This window comes from Simochromis diagramma, unplaced genomic scaffold (assembly GCF_900408965.1).
Source record: "Simochromis diagramma unplaced genomic scaffold, fSimDia1.1 OVJJ01000585.1, whole genome shotgun sequence".
In the NCBI taxonomy this organism is placed as follows: domain Eukaryota; kingdom Metazoa; phylum Chordata; class Actinopteri; order Cichliformes; family Cichlidae; genus Simochromis; species Simochromis diagramma.
Genome location: NW_024387398.1, coordinates 2,444,774 through 2,459,885, shown reverse-complemented (window position 1 = coordinate 2,459,885; position 15,112 = coordinate 2,444,774). Strand labels below are relative to the sequence as shown.

General features: G+C 39.8%; 1 protein-coding gene across 2 annotated transcripts; it reads right to left on the bottom strand.

The window, feature by feature from the left end:
- Nucleotides 1-3,692: 3,692 nt before the first annotated feature.
- On the bottom strand, nucleotides 3,693-9,269 carry LOC120720521. 2 transcript variants are annotated; one of them, XM_040010250.1, is made up of 5 exons: nucleotides 9,101-9,269; nucleotides 8,603-8,941; nucleotides 8,164-8,502; nucleotides 7,251-7,355; nucleotides 3,693-4,140 (listed from the first exon to the last, which is right to left on the bottom strand). In XM_040010250.1, the coding sequence occupies exons 1-5, from the start codon at nucleotides 9,141-9,143 to the stop codon at nucleotides 3,995-3,997; spliced, it is 972 nt and encodes a 323-aa protein (XP_039866184.1). In that variant the 5' UTR covers nucleotides 9,144-9,269; the 3' UTR covers nucleotides 3,693-3,994. The 2 variants fall into 2 exon arrangements, with proteins under 2 accessions (XP_039866184.1, XP_039866185.1); XM_040010251.1 differs by lacking the exons at nucleotides 3,693-4,140; nucleotides 7,251-7,355 and having other exon boundaries at nucleotides 7,618-8,502.
- Between the last annotated feature and the right edge of the window lie 5,843 nt (nucleotides 9,270-15,112).

Here is a 15,112-nt window from a genome sequence, read left to right as displayed (position 1 = left end):
GAACACAGATACATCAGGGGAAAACTCACACAATATATACAGAAAGGAGGTGATCAGACAAGTGGAAACACATATGGAAATAGCTGGGACAAATTAAGGGTGAGGAGACCGAGGGAAGAAAAACTAAACACATTTAACACGGAACACAAGACTGTCAAAATAAAACAGGAAACACAGAGACGCTGTGACACATAGACTTGACACAGCATCAGGGTTAAACAGGGAGTCAAAAGATGAATCACAGAGACACTGCTAAAAGGGCAGAGGGAGAGAGAATGGTACACAGAGAGGATGCAAATATGGAGACAAGACACACACACAAACAAAGGGAGGCAGGGGCGGTCCTAGCCTGTTTGGTAGGTAGATAGATCTATCCAGATCTTTCCATCTATCTATAGCGTCATTTGCTTGTTTATTACACACCAGTCTACCGTTGTGTCAAGAAAGCCTAGTTTCTGCTTTTCAATATAGAAGAAACTTTTACAACACATGCCAAATTGCAAAATGCTTAGTTGTGTCTCGAATAAAAGTCTGGAAACTTGCTCTGCTTCACTTCATCAGCATCAATGTTCATATTCTGATTAATGGGTTTTTTTTTTCAGTTTTTGATCTACTGCAGAATATTTTAAGGGAGTTAAAAATATAGATATATACTGATAAATTATCAGAATTATATTGTTTCTGACTGTCTGAGTAAAAATTTAATGAATCGAATCTAGACCTTGTGAATCAGAATCAAGTCAGTTATAGAAATCAGTGACGATATCCAGCCCTAACAGAACAGCTGAGACAAATTTTCTCAAAACACCACGTGTTGGTGGCTTTCAAACGCCAAAGCACACACTTTCTGAAAGTGCTGTAACTAATCCAGATTAGAATTTAAAATCCTGCTCCTAACAAAGAAAGTTGATCAGGCCCCATCTTAGCGTAATCTCTCAATTTAAGATCTATTCAAGAAGTGTGTGATTATGTTAAACTTTTTGGCATCATTGTGAGATTGTTAGGTATATAAATAAAAAAGTGCGTTGTACAGTTCTTCCCAGGCCTTTTGATATGAGATATTACACAATATGATGTTTTGACATTTTTTTTCAAGATCAAATTTGATTTGAATGTTTATGTATCCCCAAAAGTAGATTCTGTTCATCTGGACGTAAGGTTTTCAGTGGGAGAAACGTTTCTTCACTCATCCAAGTGACTTCTTCAGTCTCAGCTGACTACAGGTCACTGTCTTATAAACAGCACATTTGCATACAGACTGAAACCAGCCCACTGAATGAACAATGGGTTGGGAGGTCGGTTCCTTCATCATAAATTATGCAAACTCTCCTGAACATTGATCAACAACCACTGATCAATGGCCATGAGTACCATTCACAGAGAGATGACGTTACAACACAGAGCGAACACCATCCCCACAGACACAGCGGACTGGGAAGCAGAAGAACATCAAATCAAGAAGCCCCTGAGTAAATGTGGTTATCCCAGATGGACTTTTGTCAAAGATGGGAAGGTGCCAAAAAAAAGCTCCAGCTGATCCAGGAGAGAAGGACAACCGCTGACAAAGCAAAAACCTGTAGTGATCCCGCACGTGTCAGGAGTATCGGAACAGTTGAGACACATTTTTTCTAAACACCGGGTCTCTGTGCCTTTTAAACCCCAAAAGACACTGCGCCAAAAATTGGTCCACCCCAAGGATCGTGTTCCCCAACATAAACAGAGTAACATAATGTACACTGTTAAGTGCCAGGAGGATTGCCAGCATTTATACATCGGGAAAACCAAACAACCTCTGGCGAAGCAGGTGGCACAACGCAGAAGAGCCACCTCGTCAGGCCAGGACTCTGCAGTCTATTTACACCTACAGGCCAGCGGACACTCTTTCAATGATGAGGATGTAACATCCTGGACAGGGAGGAATGCTGGTTTGAGGGCGGAGTCAAGGAGGCCATTTACGTGAAAAGGGAAAGACCATCTCTGAATCAAGGAGGGGGCCTAAGGGTACATCTGTCACCATCTTACAATGCTGTGATTGCAGCCATTCCCCAACTCTCTGACAATGGTATTTGTTCTGGCTCCTTAAGAGTCGCCCCACATGTTATGTGGTGTTATATAAGTTCATGCAATCTTTATTTGTTTCTGGGCCACTGTTCGTTTTAATTTGACATCCTACCAAAGGGCTATCTCTCACTACTTCCTGTCTAATGGGAGAAGGACAGTTTGCTACTCCTGTGCCTGCCTATGCTACCTCTTAAGCCATCACAGTCTGTAAGTTGGCAGTAATGTTGTGTTTTACCAGTGTGTGTTTGGCACTAACTGCTGTGAGTTGCTTGTGATAGTTTGAGCAAGTGAATTCATCTAATGATGTTCTTCATTTGATATTAGGCTAGACGCTAAGTAGCACTATCTAACCTCAAATGTTAGCTTATTAAGTTCTGTTTGCTTTGCATAGTAACGGGTCATATCATCATCTGATTGTAAAAAACATCCTCCTCACACGGGATATTTTGTGTTTTGTTTACAGTTTTGCCATTCATCCTTTCATGTATTTCAAAAAGCCATGCTATGCATCCAATTGAATAAATCTGCCAGAAAGGAACAACAGTGTGTGTTTTTTCTACATGAGATGATGGTTATCTATCTGCCTAGTTAAGTGAAAGGGCAGAATAGTACTCATGGCCATTAATCAGTGGTCTTTGATCAGTGGCTGTTGATGAATGGTCATGAGAATTTGCATAATTATGATGAAGGAACTGACTTTCCAGCCCATTGTTCCTTCAGTGGGCTGGTTTCGGTTATTATGCAAATGTACTGTTTATAAGATTGAAACCTGCAGTCAGCTGAGACTGAAGAAGTCACCTGGATGAGTGATGAAACGTTTCCTCCACTGAAAACGCTACGTCCAGATAAACAGAATCAACTTTTGGAGATTTACTTACCTGAATAATTGAGCATGCATCAAGACCTTTTTTATGTAGTTAAATATTTTGTATTTATCTGACCATGTAATTCAGTTTCAAGTTGTAAATATGTAATATACTACATTACTTTTAAGAAAAATAACCAGTAATGTGTAATGCATCACTTTTTTGAATAACAAACCCAATGGTGGATACAATCAATATTTTTTATTTCTATAATTTTTTTATAAATGTATTTCCACAGTGAGCAGATAAGCATGATGCTATTTAGCTTTAGGTATAACAAGCAAAGAAGTAAGAGGTTACAAGACCATAAAGTACAAACATGCTGTATAAAGACTAAAAAAACATCTTTTTGCACAGGCACCAGTCTGCCACACAATAAACATACATTGCATATATATGGTAACAACTCTACCTATTTAATCAGTCTATAGTAAACGAACAAGAATTCTGGCAAAAAATCTTCATAAAGGCAATTAAAACAATTTGACTTACGGCAATAACACAACGAAAAAAACCCACTCTGCCTTTTTCATGGGGACAGCCTTTTACTGGCCCTCTCCGATGCCAGAGTATATGGTGCACTCTGGTGACTCGTTCTTACTCTTCCATCTTGAAGATTTTCTTGAGGGGAAATCCAGAGCCACATAGTTTAATTCTACTTCTTCACCCTCCTGCAAATTATTAACAGAAATGAACAAACTTTTGAAAATATTTTTAAACATTGTTTGTCTTTAGGCAACAGTCTTGTTTGACATGACTTCATGTTTCCATGCAATGGTAATTGCAGCTGTTTAGTTACGATCATGAAAACACACATCTAAAGTGATATTACACTAAAGTAACCATGTCATTGTTTACTTTAAAGGACTTCTAGGTGGGATGTCAGATGTGATTGATTACTAGACCATCATTTGACACCTACTTTTCAGATCAAACCTAGTTTTTCTAGGTTTTCTTTTTTTGCCCTTTCTTGTATTTCACAACATCAAACTGCTTTCTATTTCTTTTACAAAATCTTTAGCTTCGTCGTTCTGTGTGTTTCAACCTATCCAATATTATGATCAAAGTCAAGTCATGCATTTCATTATAGATAGATTGCTATAGGGGTGTGTGTGTGTGTGTGTGTGTGTGTGTGTGTGTGTGTGTACCTCATCACTTATTTGGTTGGCAGGTGATCTTTCTTGTCCAACATCATTAAAGACTGGTACTTTTCCTATTCATAGAAAGAAGAGATTAAAAATGTTTTTTAAAGGATTATTTTAAGTGCTTGTCACGTCAAAATCAAGAACCAATTGTTTGAGCATTTATCACTGCCAATTTTTGTTTTTGTTTATTTCTATGCAGAATTGTGGTGAAAATGCTAACAATAGTTTTACAAAATAAAAATTAGTCTGGAAAATTTCCATGAACTGCTAGGAATTGATTTAAAATTTAAATTTCTGACAGAGGTGAATTTTAACAGTTCACCCCACACAATAGAGTCGAACAGAAACATCCTACAGAAATATGCTGAAAATCCACACATTTTATTTAACATAAATATATGTTAAAATATCATTGGTCTTTTTTCCAGAAGTAAAAAACTTCCATCCATCCATCTTCTTCCACTTATCTGAAGCTGAGTCGCGGGGGCAGCAGCTTAAGCAGAGAAGCCCAGACCTCCCCAGCCACCTTCTCCAGTTTGTCCGGGGGAACACCCAGGCTTTCCAAGGCCAGCTGAGAGATATAATCTCTCCAGCATGTCCTGGGTCTGCCCCTGGGCCTCATCCCGGTGGGACATGCCCGGAACACCTTACCCAGGAGGCATCCTTGTCAAATGTGCGAACCACCTCAACTGGCTCCTTTCAATGTAGAGGAGCAGCTGTTCTAATCTGACCCCGTCCCAGATGGCTGAACTTCTCACCCCATCTCTATGGGAGAGGACAGCCACCCTACTAGGGAAATTCATTTCTGCCTCTTGTATCTGCAATCTCATTCTTTCAGTCACTACCCACAGCTTGTGACCATAAGTGAGGGTAGGAGGGTAGATAGGGACGTAGATCGACCGGTAAATTGAGAGCTTTGGTTTTACATTCAGCACGATGGACTGGCAGCCGCAGCACCAATCCGTCTGTCGATCTCCGGCTGCATTCTCCCATCACTCGTGAACAAGACCCCGAGATACTTAAACTGTTCCACTTGGGGCAGGAACTTGTCCCTGATCCGGATTTGGCACACCACCCTCTTCTGGCTGAGGACCATGACCTCAGATTCGGAGGTGCTGATTCTCATTCCAACCTCTTCATACTTGGTTCCATCATCCGCAAAAAGCAGAGATGAGATTCTGAGACCACCCAAGTGAAAGCCTTCCACCACTTGGCTAAGCCTAGAAATCCTGTCCATAAAACTTATGAACAGACTGACAAAGGATAGCCCTCAGTCCATCACCCACCGGAAATGAGTCTGACTTTTTGCTGGCTATCCGGACCAAGCTCTTGCAATGGTTGTATAAGGATCAAATGGCGCATAGCAATGGGCCAGACACCCCATGCTCCCGAAGCACCTCCCACAGGATACTGCAAAGGACACAGTCAAATGCCTTCTCCAAGTCCACAAAACACATGTAGACTGGTAGGGCAAATTCCCATGCACCCTCAATTATGAGAGGATAAAGAGCTGGTCCAGTGTTCCACAACCGAGACAAAAACCGCATTGTTCCTCCTGTATCCAAGATTCAACTAACGGACGGACTCTCCAGCTGCCTGGCATAGACTTTCCCAGGGAGGCTGAGGAGTATGATGCCCCTATAGTTGGAACACACCCTCCGGTCCCCCGTCTTAAAAATGGGAACCACCACCCCCAGTCTGCCAATTCAGAAGTACCACCCTTGATCTCCACACAACATTGTAGAGAAGTGTCAACCAAAATAGCTCTACAACAGGGGTCCCCAATCCCAGTCCACGAGGGCCGGTGTCCCTGCAGGTGTCCTTGATCCATCACAGCTGATTTAAATGGATAAATTACCTTCTCAACATGTCTTGAACTTCTCCAGAGGCCTGGTAATGAACTAATCATGTGATTCAGGTGTGTTGACCCAGGGTGAGATCTAAAACCTGTAGGGACACTGGCCCTCGTGGACTGGGATTGGGGACCCCTGCTCCACAACATCCAAAGCCTTCATGGAACTCAGGGCGAACCTCATCCACCCTAATTACTTCCCTTCCTAATGGGGATGGGACGATCAGTTGTGCTGTGCAGAAGTCAGGTTGGTACACAGCTGACAGCCGTATTTGACAGCTGTTAGAATTCATATTATGGTGAAAATCAATGAGCTAAGTAAAGAGAAACAACAGTCCATCATTACTTTAGGAACTGAAGGTCAGTCAGTCTAGAAAACCGCTAAAACTTTAAATGTGTCCCCAAGTTCAGTTGCAAAAACCATCAAACGCTATGACAAAATGGGCTCATGAGGACTGCCCCAGACCAAGAGTGTGCGAATCAGGCCTTTGTGGTCAAACAGCTGCTAAGAAACCACTTCTAAGGAAAGGCAACAAGCAGAGAGATTTGTTTGGGCCAAGAAACACAGGGAATAGACATTAGACAAGTGGAAATCTGTGCTTTGGTCTGATGATTCCAAATTTGAGATCTGGTTCCACCCACTATGTCTTTGCAGTGCAGAAAAGGTGAACGGAGAGTCTCTACATGCGTGGCTCCCACCATGAAGCATGGAGGAGGAGGTGTGATGGTGTGAGGGCTGCTTTGTTTGTGACAATTGTGGGGATTTATTCAAATCAGCATCTCTGGGAACTCCTTCAAGACTGTTAGAAAACCATTTCAGGTAAGTATCTCACAAAGCTCACTGAGAGAATGCAGAGTGTGCAAAGCAGTACTCAAAGCAAAGGGCTACTATTTGAAAGAATCTAAAATATAAAACATGTTTTGACTTATTGCACACTATTTTTGTTTACTACATAATTCCATATGTGTTGATTCATAATTATTTATAGTTTTGATGCCTTCAGTGACAATCTACAATGTAAATAGTCATAAAAATAAATAACAACCATTAAATGAAAAGCTGTGTCCAAACCTTTGACTTGTAGTGTATATAGTGTTTCTCATGCTGATTTTTTTTTCTCTCCTAGATGGCATATTTGTTTATTTGGGTATAGCTCATGTATATATATATATATATATATATATATATATATATATATATATATATATATATATATATATATACTGTATACTGGGTCCCACTCCTGTCAGCTAAGAACAGGAAACTGTTCAAGTGTGTGTGTGTATACATATATATATATATATATATATATATATATGAATTACCTTTGCACTGATTTTCACCAGACAATATTAACCTCGTGAACATGGCAAAATTCACAAGCACAGAGCAGGTCAACAGTGCCCCAAGCACAGTAACGACTGGGAACTCTGGAAGGAGAAAACATCGCAGCAGACACTTAACATCTCTGTATTTAGGAAGAAAAGACTTGTGTCAGGAAAAGCTAAAAACAAAGTATCTAAGGCTGCAACTACTTGATTAAATTTCCTAGTTATATGGTAAAAGTTAAAATACATAACATTATGAAAGAATAAAGTTACATTGAAACCAAGCACACTGTTGTGTCACATGGCCCTCTTCCTATTGAAAAAACAAAAGTTGTATCCAAGATGGCCGACTTCTAAATGGCCACCATGGTCACCACCAATCTTGAGGAGTTTGCCCCTCACATATACTAATGTGCCACAAACAGGACTTTAATATCACCAACCATTCCCATGTTGTTACGCTGTATCCATAGAAATGGCCCACCATGTAGATATTTATTATTTTTTATGCATCCAGCAATAGTTTACATATCACAAGTTCAATGGTAATTTTTAAAAACTGCAGTTAATGACAAAATGGGTGCAGACAACATTTATTCTCAGCAACCTCAAATGCACTTTTTATTCTTTACACACAAGAATGAATTAAGATTAATGGGTTGGCATGCTTGCTAACCTTAAAGTGAGTTTATTATGAACCTGGCAGTATAACCTTAGTAACATAAGCTGTATACATAACCACCTCAGTATCAGGTTATCTTATGTTAAAGTATTTTTAGCTGTTAATACTTCTAGTCGATCTAACTCAAATTCATTTTAGAGGCCTGAGAATATATCTTGTTTATTCATAACAAACTCACAGGAATTATAAATTATAAATAAAGATGTTAATAATACTTTAAAAACATACCTATCTCCACTTTAGTTCTTTTACCAAACAGGATCTCTCCACATGTGACCAGAGCACAGTAGTCCATCCCAGCATCAGGTGAATTTGTTATAGTTTTGGACAGACTGTAGTCACATCTCCCGTCCTCTTTATTTCTGAGACTGCCGTGGTAAATGCTGCCTGGATGGGATTCTGCTACACCTTTAAACCAGTGCACTTTGTCTTCATTTGGGGACTGATGTTTTCCATTTTTGTCCTTAGACAGGAGCGAACACTGTAGAGTCTTTGGCTCACTCAGATGGACTGACTCCATATCTGGAGTTTGTTTCACGGTGATAGATTTCTGCTGGGTTTTAGGATCTGTGTGATTCACAAAAAGACATTTAATGGTATTAATTGTAATTGTTTTGGTTTAGACACAGTTATGACATAAACGATAAAATTAAAAAAAATGCTTTACCATTCACTGCCACAATTGTGCCATTTTTAAATGTCATACTCTGTGATGATCCTGTTTGACAGAAGTATGTTGCTTCATCTTCTTTGCTTACATTTCTTATGGTAAGAGAAAGCACATTACCCACTTTTGTGGCATTGAATCTTGAGTTGTTAAATTGTCCATTGAGTGATATTTTTTCATTAGTTCCTGTAGTAACTGTTTGAACCATATATCCATAATTCAGCTTATACCAGTAAGACAACCCTCGTTCAAAGACGACACATGTCAGAGTCACATTATCTCCAAGTTTAGCCACAGTTACAGAGATCTGCTGAGGAACCTCATTCATTTCAGTCACAGCTAAAGAAAAGAGACAAACAGTAACAGTTAGAACAAAAGAGAAAAACTTTTTTTAAAAGGTATATTCATCATGTAATGTAGAATATTACAAAGCCTCAAATATTTTGTTTTATATTGTTTAAAATGATACATCTGACAGTGTAGAAGAAGTAAACTCACACAATGTACTTAGAAGAATCAAAGGAATTAATCTTCCGATCATTGTGATACTTCAGCCTTCTCTTGCACAACTGATGTCTTCCCACTCAAAAGATTTTGTGACAAGCTGATAGAGGTTGACAAAGTCGACACTGTAGCGATTGGCTGAAGCAAGGAAAATGCACTTCCTGTAAAATTTACCAAACCATTTACAGTGAATCTAGTTGCTTATCATCATTTTCTATTGATGATTCTGCAGAAACAAAAACGTAATATCGGCATGGAAATACAGGTAGACAACTACACATGAATACAACTAAATTTACATTTGAAAACAAATTTTGTTTGTTCGTAATGCCCAATTTGTCATTTTAAGCACATGATGCTTAATGTGCTTTATGTTTAGCACAACTCAAAAAGGAAAAAGTCAAATAGTCATTAGCTGTAGTTGATATTATTAATCTTGTATCATTAAGGTAAACCAATAATTAACTCATATCATTATATAAACCCTTTTTTAATACTAAAAGAACTAAAAGCTAAATATATTTTCTGTTTACACTGGCCATCTTCTGGTCAAAGTCACTCGGCTAGACTCAAACCAAATTCAGTTTTGTTTAAAACCAAAAGACCCAAGTGGAAAAATTTACCCTCACTCTCAAACATCAGTGACCAAAAATGAATGTTTGTTTGTTTGTTTGTTTTCATGTCATGACGTTGAAGCCAAGTACAAACAGCAAGATGCAGTTTTTTGACTAACTCTCTGTGAGGTGAGAAATAATGAGGGAACATATGAAAAGAGGCCACAACTGACATGCTGCTGATTGTTCTGATAAAAACTGACTGCAGGAAGTGTATGCTGTGTGCAGTCAAAACTTTGTTTATATAGCACATTTAAAGACCAGAGGTACACCAAAGTGCTTCTCAATAGTAAAATATGAAATAAAATTCACTGTACATGGTTACGATAGTAGAGTACAAATACATTTCCAGACAAAACAAAGCACTAAGTAACCTGGGAGCACTATGTTTAAAGAAATATTTCACTCCTAGTGTAAAAGTTACGTAAAATCAACACAGAAATATCAACTGGGAACACCCAGTAACACAATAGGTTAAAATTTAGATTGGAGGCCCAGGTAAAGGGAGTTGCAGTAGTCTAATCTTGAAGTAACAAAGGCATAGATACGTTTTTCAAGATCCATTCGCGGTAATGCGGTAATGTAATACTTAGCCTTAGAAATTTGTCGTAGTTGGTAAAAGCTAGACTGTACAACAGAGGACACTTGTTTAACAAGTTTACAATCAAGAAAGCATTGTAGTGAAGATGTCCTGGAAAATCACAAAATAGTCCAAAACAAAAGTCCATGAAAGGCACTGGAGCAGAGGAAACAGTCTATAAACATTTCAGGGTGGCAACCATGACTCCAGGCGAAGAAAGTTCAAAAGCACCGCTCAGGAGGCCGACCCGGAGGACAGCTGCACAATTTCAATTCAATTCAATTCAATTTTATTTATATAGCGCCAAATCACAACATAAGTCGCCTCAAGGCGCTTCATAAGAGATTATACAGTTCAGGGGGCCGACCAGGGGGCCGACGGCTCAACAGCCCATGACTGAACAGATCAGGGGGCTGACCGCGGAGCCAGCGGTGGTGACGAAGCAGGTCAGGAGGCCTTCAAGGTGGTCGCTGACGCCAAACCAGGCGTGGACGATGTTTAGCAGGCTGAGCCGGACGTGGACCAGGCAAGGCAGGACCAAGCGGTGGCGCTGCAGGCAACGGCGTGGAAGCCGCAGGTTGTGGAACAGAAGGAGGCTGGACTGGCTCCTCGGGCCCTCCAGCTGATGAGGCATGTACTGGTCCTGCATCTGCTCCAGCTGGGGGGCCCGAGGAGCCCGTCCAGCCTCATGCCTCGTCAGCTGGAGCAGATGCAGGACCAGTACGTGCAGAGACCACTGGCTGAACAGAAGGCTGAGCAGGTGGTGGAGCAGATGACTGAGCTGAACACTGCGGAGATAGCTGAGCTGCCCAGTGGGCTAAGGGCTGAGCTAACGGTAACACAGGAAATTGAACTATGGACTGAGCTGCTAACAGAGCTAATTACTGAGCTATAGACTGAAATGCATGCAGTAGTGATGGTGGTGATGATGGTTGTGGACTTAAGTCTCCTGAGCCTCTGGAACACAGGCAGGACTGCTGGGCGGGCTTGCCTGAGCCTTCAGCAGAAACAAGAACGGCTGCAGGCACCTGCCGGACACTAGCCGCTCCCACCCGAGGAGTAGGTATGGGTGCGGAGACGGGCTGTAGCCTGGCTGACCTCACCCTGGGGACCGGCATGGGTGCAGGGGTGGACTGGTTCACAGCCCCCCTCACCCTGGAAGCCGGGACAGGCACTGGCAACGGCTGGGCAGCTGCCGTTCTCACCCGAGGAGCTGGTACGGGTGCAGAAACTGACAGAGCCTCAGCCGGCCTGGAAACCAGAGCAAGGACCAACTGGGCCCCAGCCTCCCTCACCCGAGGAACTGGTACGGGTGCAGGGGTTCCTCAGGTGAGGAAGTAGACTAGACTGCATCTTTTGATGCATGGTCAATCATCCAGTTAAATAAATTTCCAAAAGTTGACTCTATTCATCTGGACGTAGCGTTTTCAGAGGGAGAAACGTTTCATCACTCATCCAAGTGACTAGACTGCATACATTAAAATAAAATAACCAACAAAATTATGCTTGCTGACTCTTTTACACAACATACAAGATAGATATGAGTATGTGTTGTCCTCTTTCTAAATGTATTTTAGATTTATGATTTTATAATAACAATAATAATTATTATTGTTATTATTGTTATTATTATTATTATTGTTGTTGTTGTTGTTGTTAGAAAGTAAACATAAAACTAATGTCCTCGTGCATATCATAACCTTCAAGAGCATTTCCATCCAGCTTCAGTAATATTTACATTTAGAATAGAATAGAATAGAATTAAACTTTATTGTCATTGCACATGCACAGGTACAGGGCAACGAAATGCAGTTTGCATCCATCCAGAAGTGCTTTAGTGATATAGATATATTACAATATATATTAGCAATAATATAGATATGTGAGTATATTACAGAAATGGGTCTATTATGGTATGTTATAATGTACACGGTATGAAGTATGTTGTGAATATTCTATAACTATAAGTATGTACAGGCTGTAGTGAGTACAAGCTATGTACAGGATATGAACAGGATTTAGACACCAAACTACAGACACCAAATTGTGTATTTTGTTGTACAGTTATTTTATTTTCAACTTTAATTTATATATTTTATCTTATTCTCCCAGTTAAATTTACCCTTCATTCTAATTTGTGTTGTACAGTTATTTCATTTTTAACCTTAATTTATATTTTATTCCTTCCTAGTTAAATTTACCCTTTTTAATTTTTCATATTTATTTCCTATCTTATTCATAGCCTTTTCCTTTTTTGTTTTCTTTAGGTCACGAGCAGTTGTCCAAGCATTTCACTACATATCGTACTGTGTATGACTGTGTACGTGACAAATAAAATTTGAATTTGATTTGAATAAAATTTGAATTTGATTTGAATTTGAACTAGTTCTTCAGAGATCTTTACTGTTGAAGCCCAGTCAAACCTCTCATGGAAAAGGCATTCACTAACTTTAGCCACCTCCCCTAAGAAAGCAAAAGGTCCTACCATGCTACAAAGACACTTTAGGAAACACAATAGAGACTCCAAGGTGTTTGTCTGGCCTTCAAAAACACAAGAACCCTGCACTGCAAGCCCACACAAAACCCACAGAACCCAAAGTATCTCCTGTTAAGACTTCAGTGCCAGAAACAACAAGGCAACTCTAGAGGTCCCGTGTCAATTTCCCAGTAGTTCACAGTGGTTTTGGTAGCAACAGAAGGTACGATACAATATTATTAAGGTGGTTTTAATGTAGATCAGAGATATATTTTTGTTTACTTAGAGTAATATAAAGTTATAAATCAGTGTTCCTTGTATACAGAACAAATAATAACCACGGGGTGAACTGTGTTATAGATATTTAAGAAACACATAAGTGCAATATCGATATTGGTAAGTATACAGTGTATTAAAAAGTACATTATACTCATGAACAATATTGTAGATTAGGAAATTCTTAACAGCCCTGTGGAGAATTAAAGCTGTGTATTATGTGATGCACATAACTGAGACCACTGCGGGCTGAGCTGGTGCAACGTACATACTGTTGATAGGACAGGAAGGGACATCTAGGGGCTACAAACAAGCGATGAAGACATGCCAAAAACTTTCCTGCATGTAATCCTGTGTCCAATTATTGGCATGCAAGTGCAAAAGAATTCTAGCATCAAAGTGTGTTTTTAAAGAGAAAAGTTCATTTTAAAGTATTCTGGTATATGCCAGAATCAGTGCTTGTGAAAAACAAACAAAGCCACAAGTGGACTGCAAGATGCAAGCTGTGACTGGCTACTTCTATGCTTCCCACACCCCACCAAGCCTGTTTACTCAGAATGCATATGCATCTGGGCATCAACAGGACATGAATCTAGTTCACAACAACTCACCGCAGGCTCTCTTTAGATGAAGCTGTGGATAGTTTTTATACCTTCCTCTCTGAATTTGACCTCAATTTGTTTAAATTAATGTAGCGTTGAACAAAAACAAGTTTTTTAAACACGCAAACTACCACTGTTAAAAAAAATTGTGAAATATTTCATGTTTAATTTGATTAAAAATGTAATATTTAGGTCTCTGTGATCGGAGACCTAATTTAAATTTACTGTCACTTTGTCAGAATGAGATTTGCAGACCACCAGATATTTGACTTATGTGTGGCTGAGGTACAAAAAACAGACCCCAAAGGAAGCAGGTATAATGAAAAAAGAAGAGGGCCAAGGATTGAGCCCTGGGGCACCCCACAAGAAAGGGGGGCTGAGGTGGACTCAAAATGTTCAACTTTAACACTAAACGTTCTACCACTCAAATATGTACGAAGCCAATCCAGTGCTGCACCTTTGATGCTAACCAGGTGTTCCAAACGAGAGATAAGAATATTGTGGTCAGCAGTATCAAATGCTGCAGTAAGATCTAAAAGCACAAGGATCACAGGACTTCCTCAATCGCTAGCTAAAAAGATATCATTAAAAACACATAAAAGTGCTGTTTCAGTGGAGTGTAGATGTTTAAAATAGACTGAAAAACTTCCATTATACCATTAGTATCTAAAAATGTATTCAGCTGGGTAAAAACTATTTTTTCCAATAACTTTGAGAGGAATGGAAGTCTTGAAATGGGTCTAAAATTTGAGCAAGCTAAAGGGTCGAGGCCAGGTTTTTTTTAATAAAGGGTTTACAATTGCATGTTTAAAACCATCAGGAACCACACTGGAAGTAATACTGCTATTTATAATTGCAAGGACTGTGGTTCCAATTGAAGGGAAAACATCTTTAAAGAGCCATGGAGGGATCACATCCACAGGGGAAACGGAAGGTTTAATTTGCCTAACCATCTCGTTATGAATTGTAATTGAGATGGGTTCAAACAGGGACTAAATGTGGATGGGTCACATGTAGGAGGTACTATTGCTGAGCTGATGGACTCAACCTTGTTTACAAAAAAAAAGAAACTGATTCTGCCATTGGGGCAGATCAACAGGGGGAATGTTAAGATGAAATTATCTGAAGTGTCTCAGTGCTATGCTTTATATTAATAAGTGTCATATAATTATATAGTGTAGTATTAAGTGGACACAGCCCTGATAATAAGGGAGCAAAAGATCTTTTCTCAGCTCCTCGCCGGAGCTGAGAAAAGATGTTTTGCAGCTAATAGACAATAACCTATGAGTACGCTATGCAACGTGACTACTGAATGCCTGTGAAATGCTGTTGTTTGGACTAATGTGGGACAGCCGGTAATAAACCTGTTAGGGGCGCACCGCTATTTCGAGAGCCGCGGCAGAGTGTCATGCAGGACACATCTCTCTTCTTGAAGTGATTTTGTAAGAGAGTAAAAGT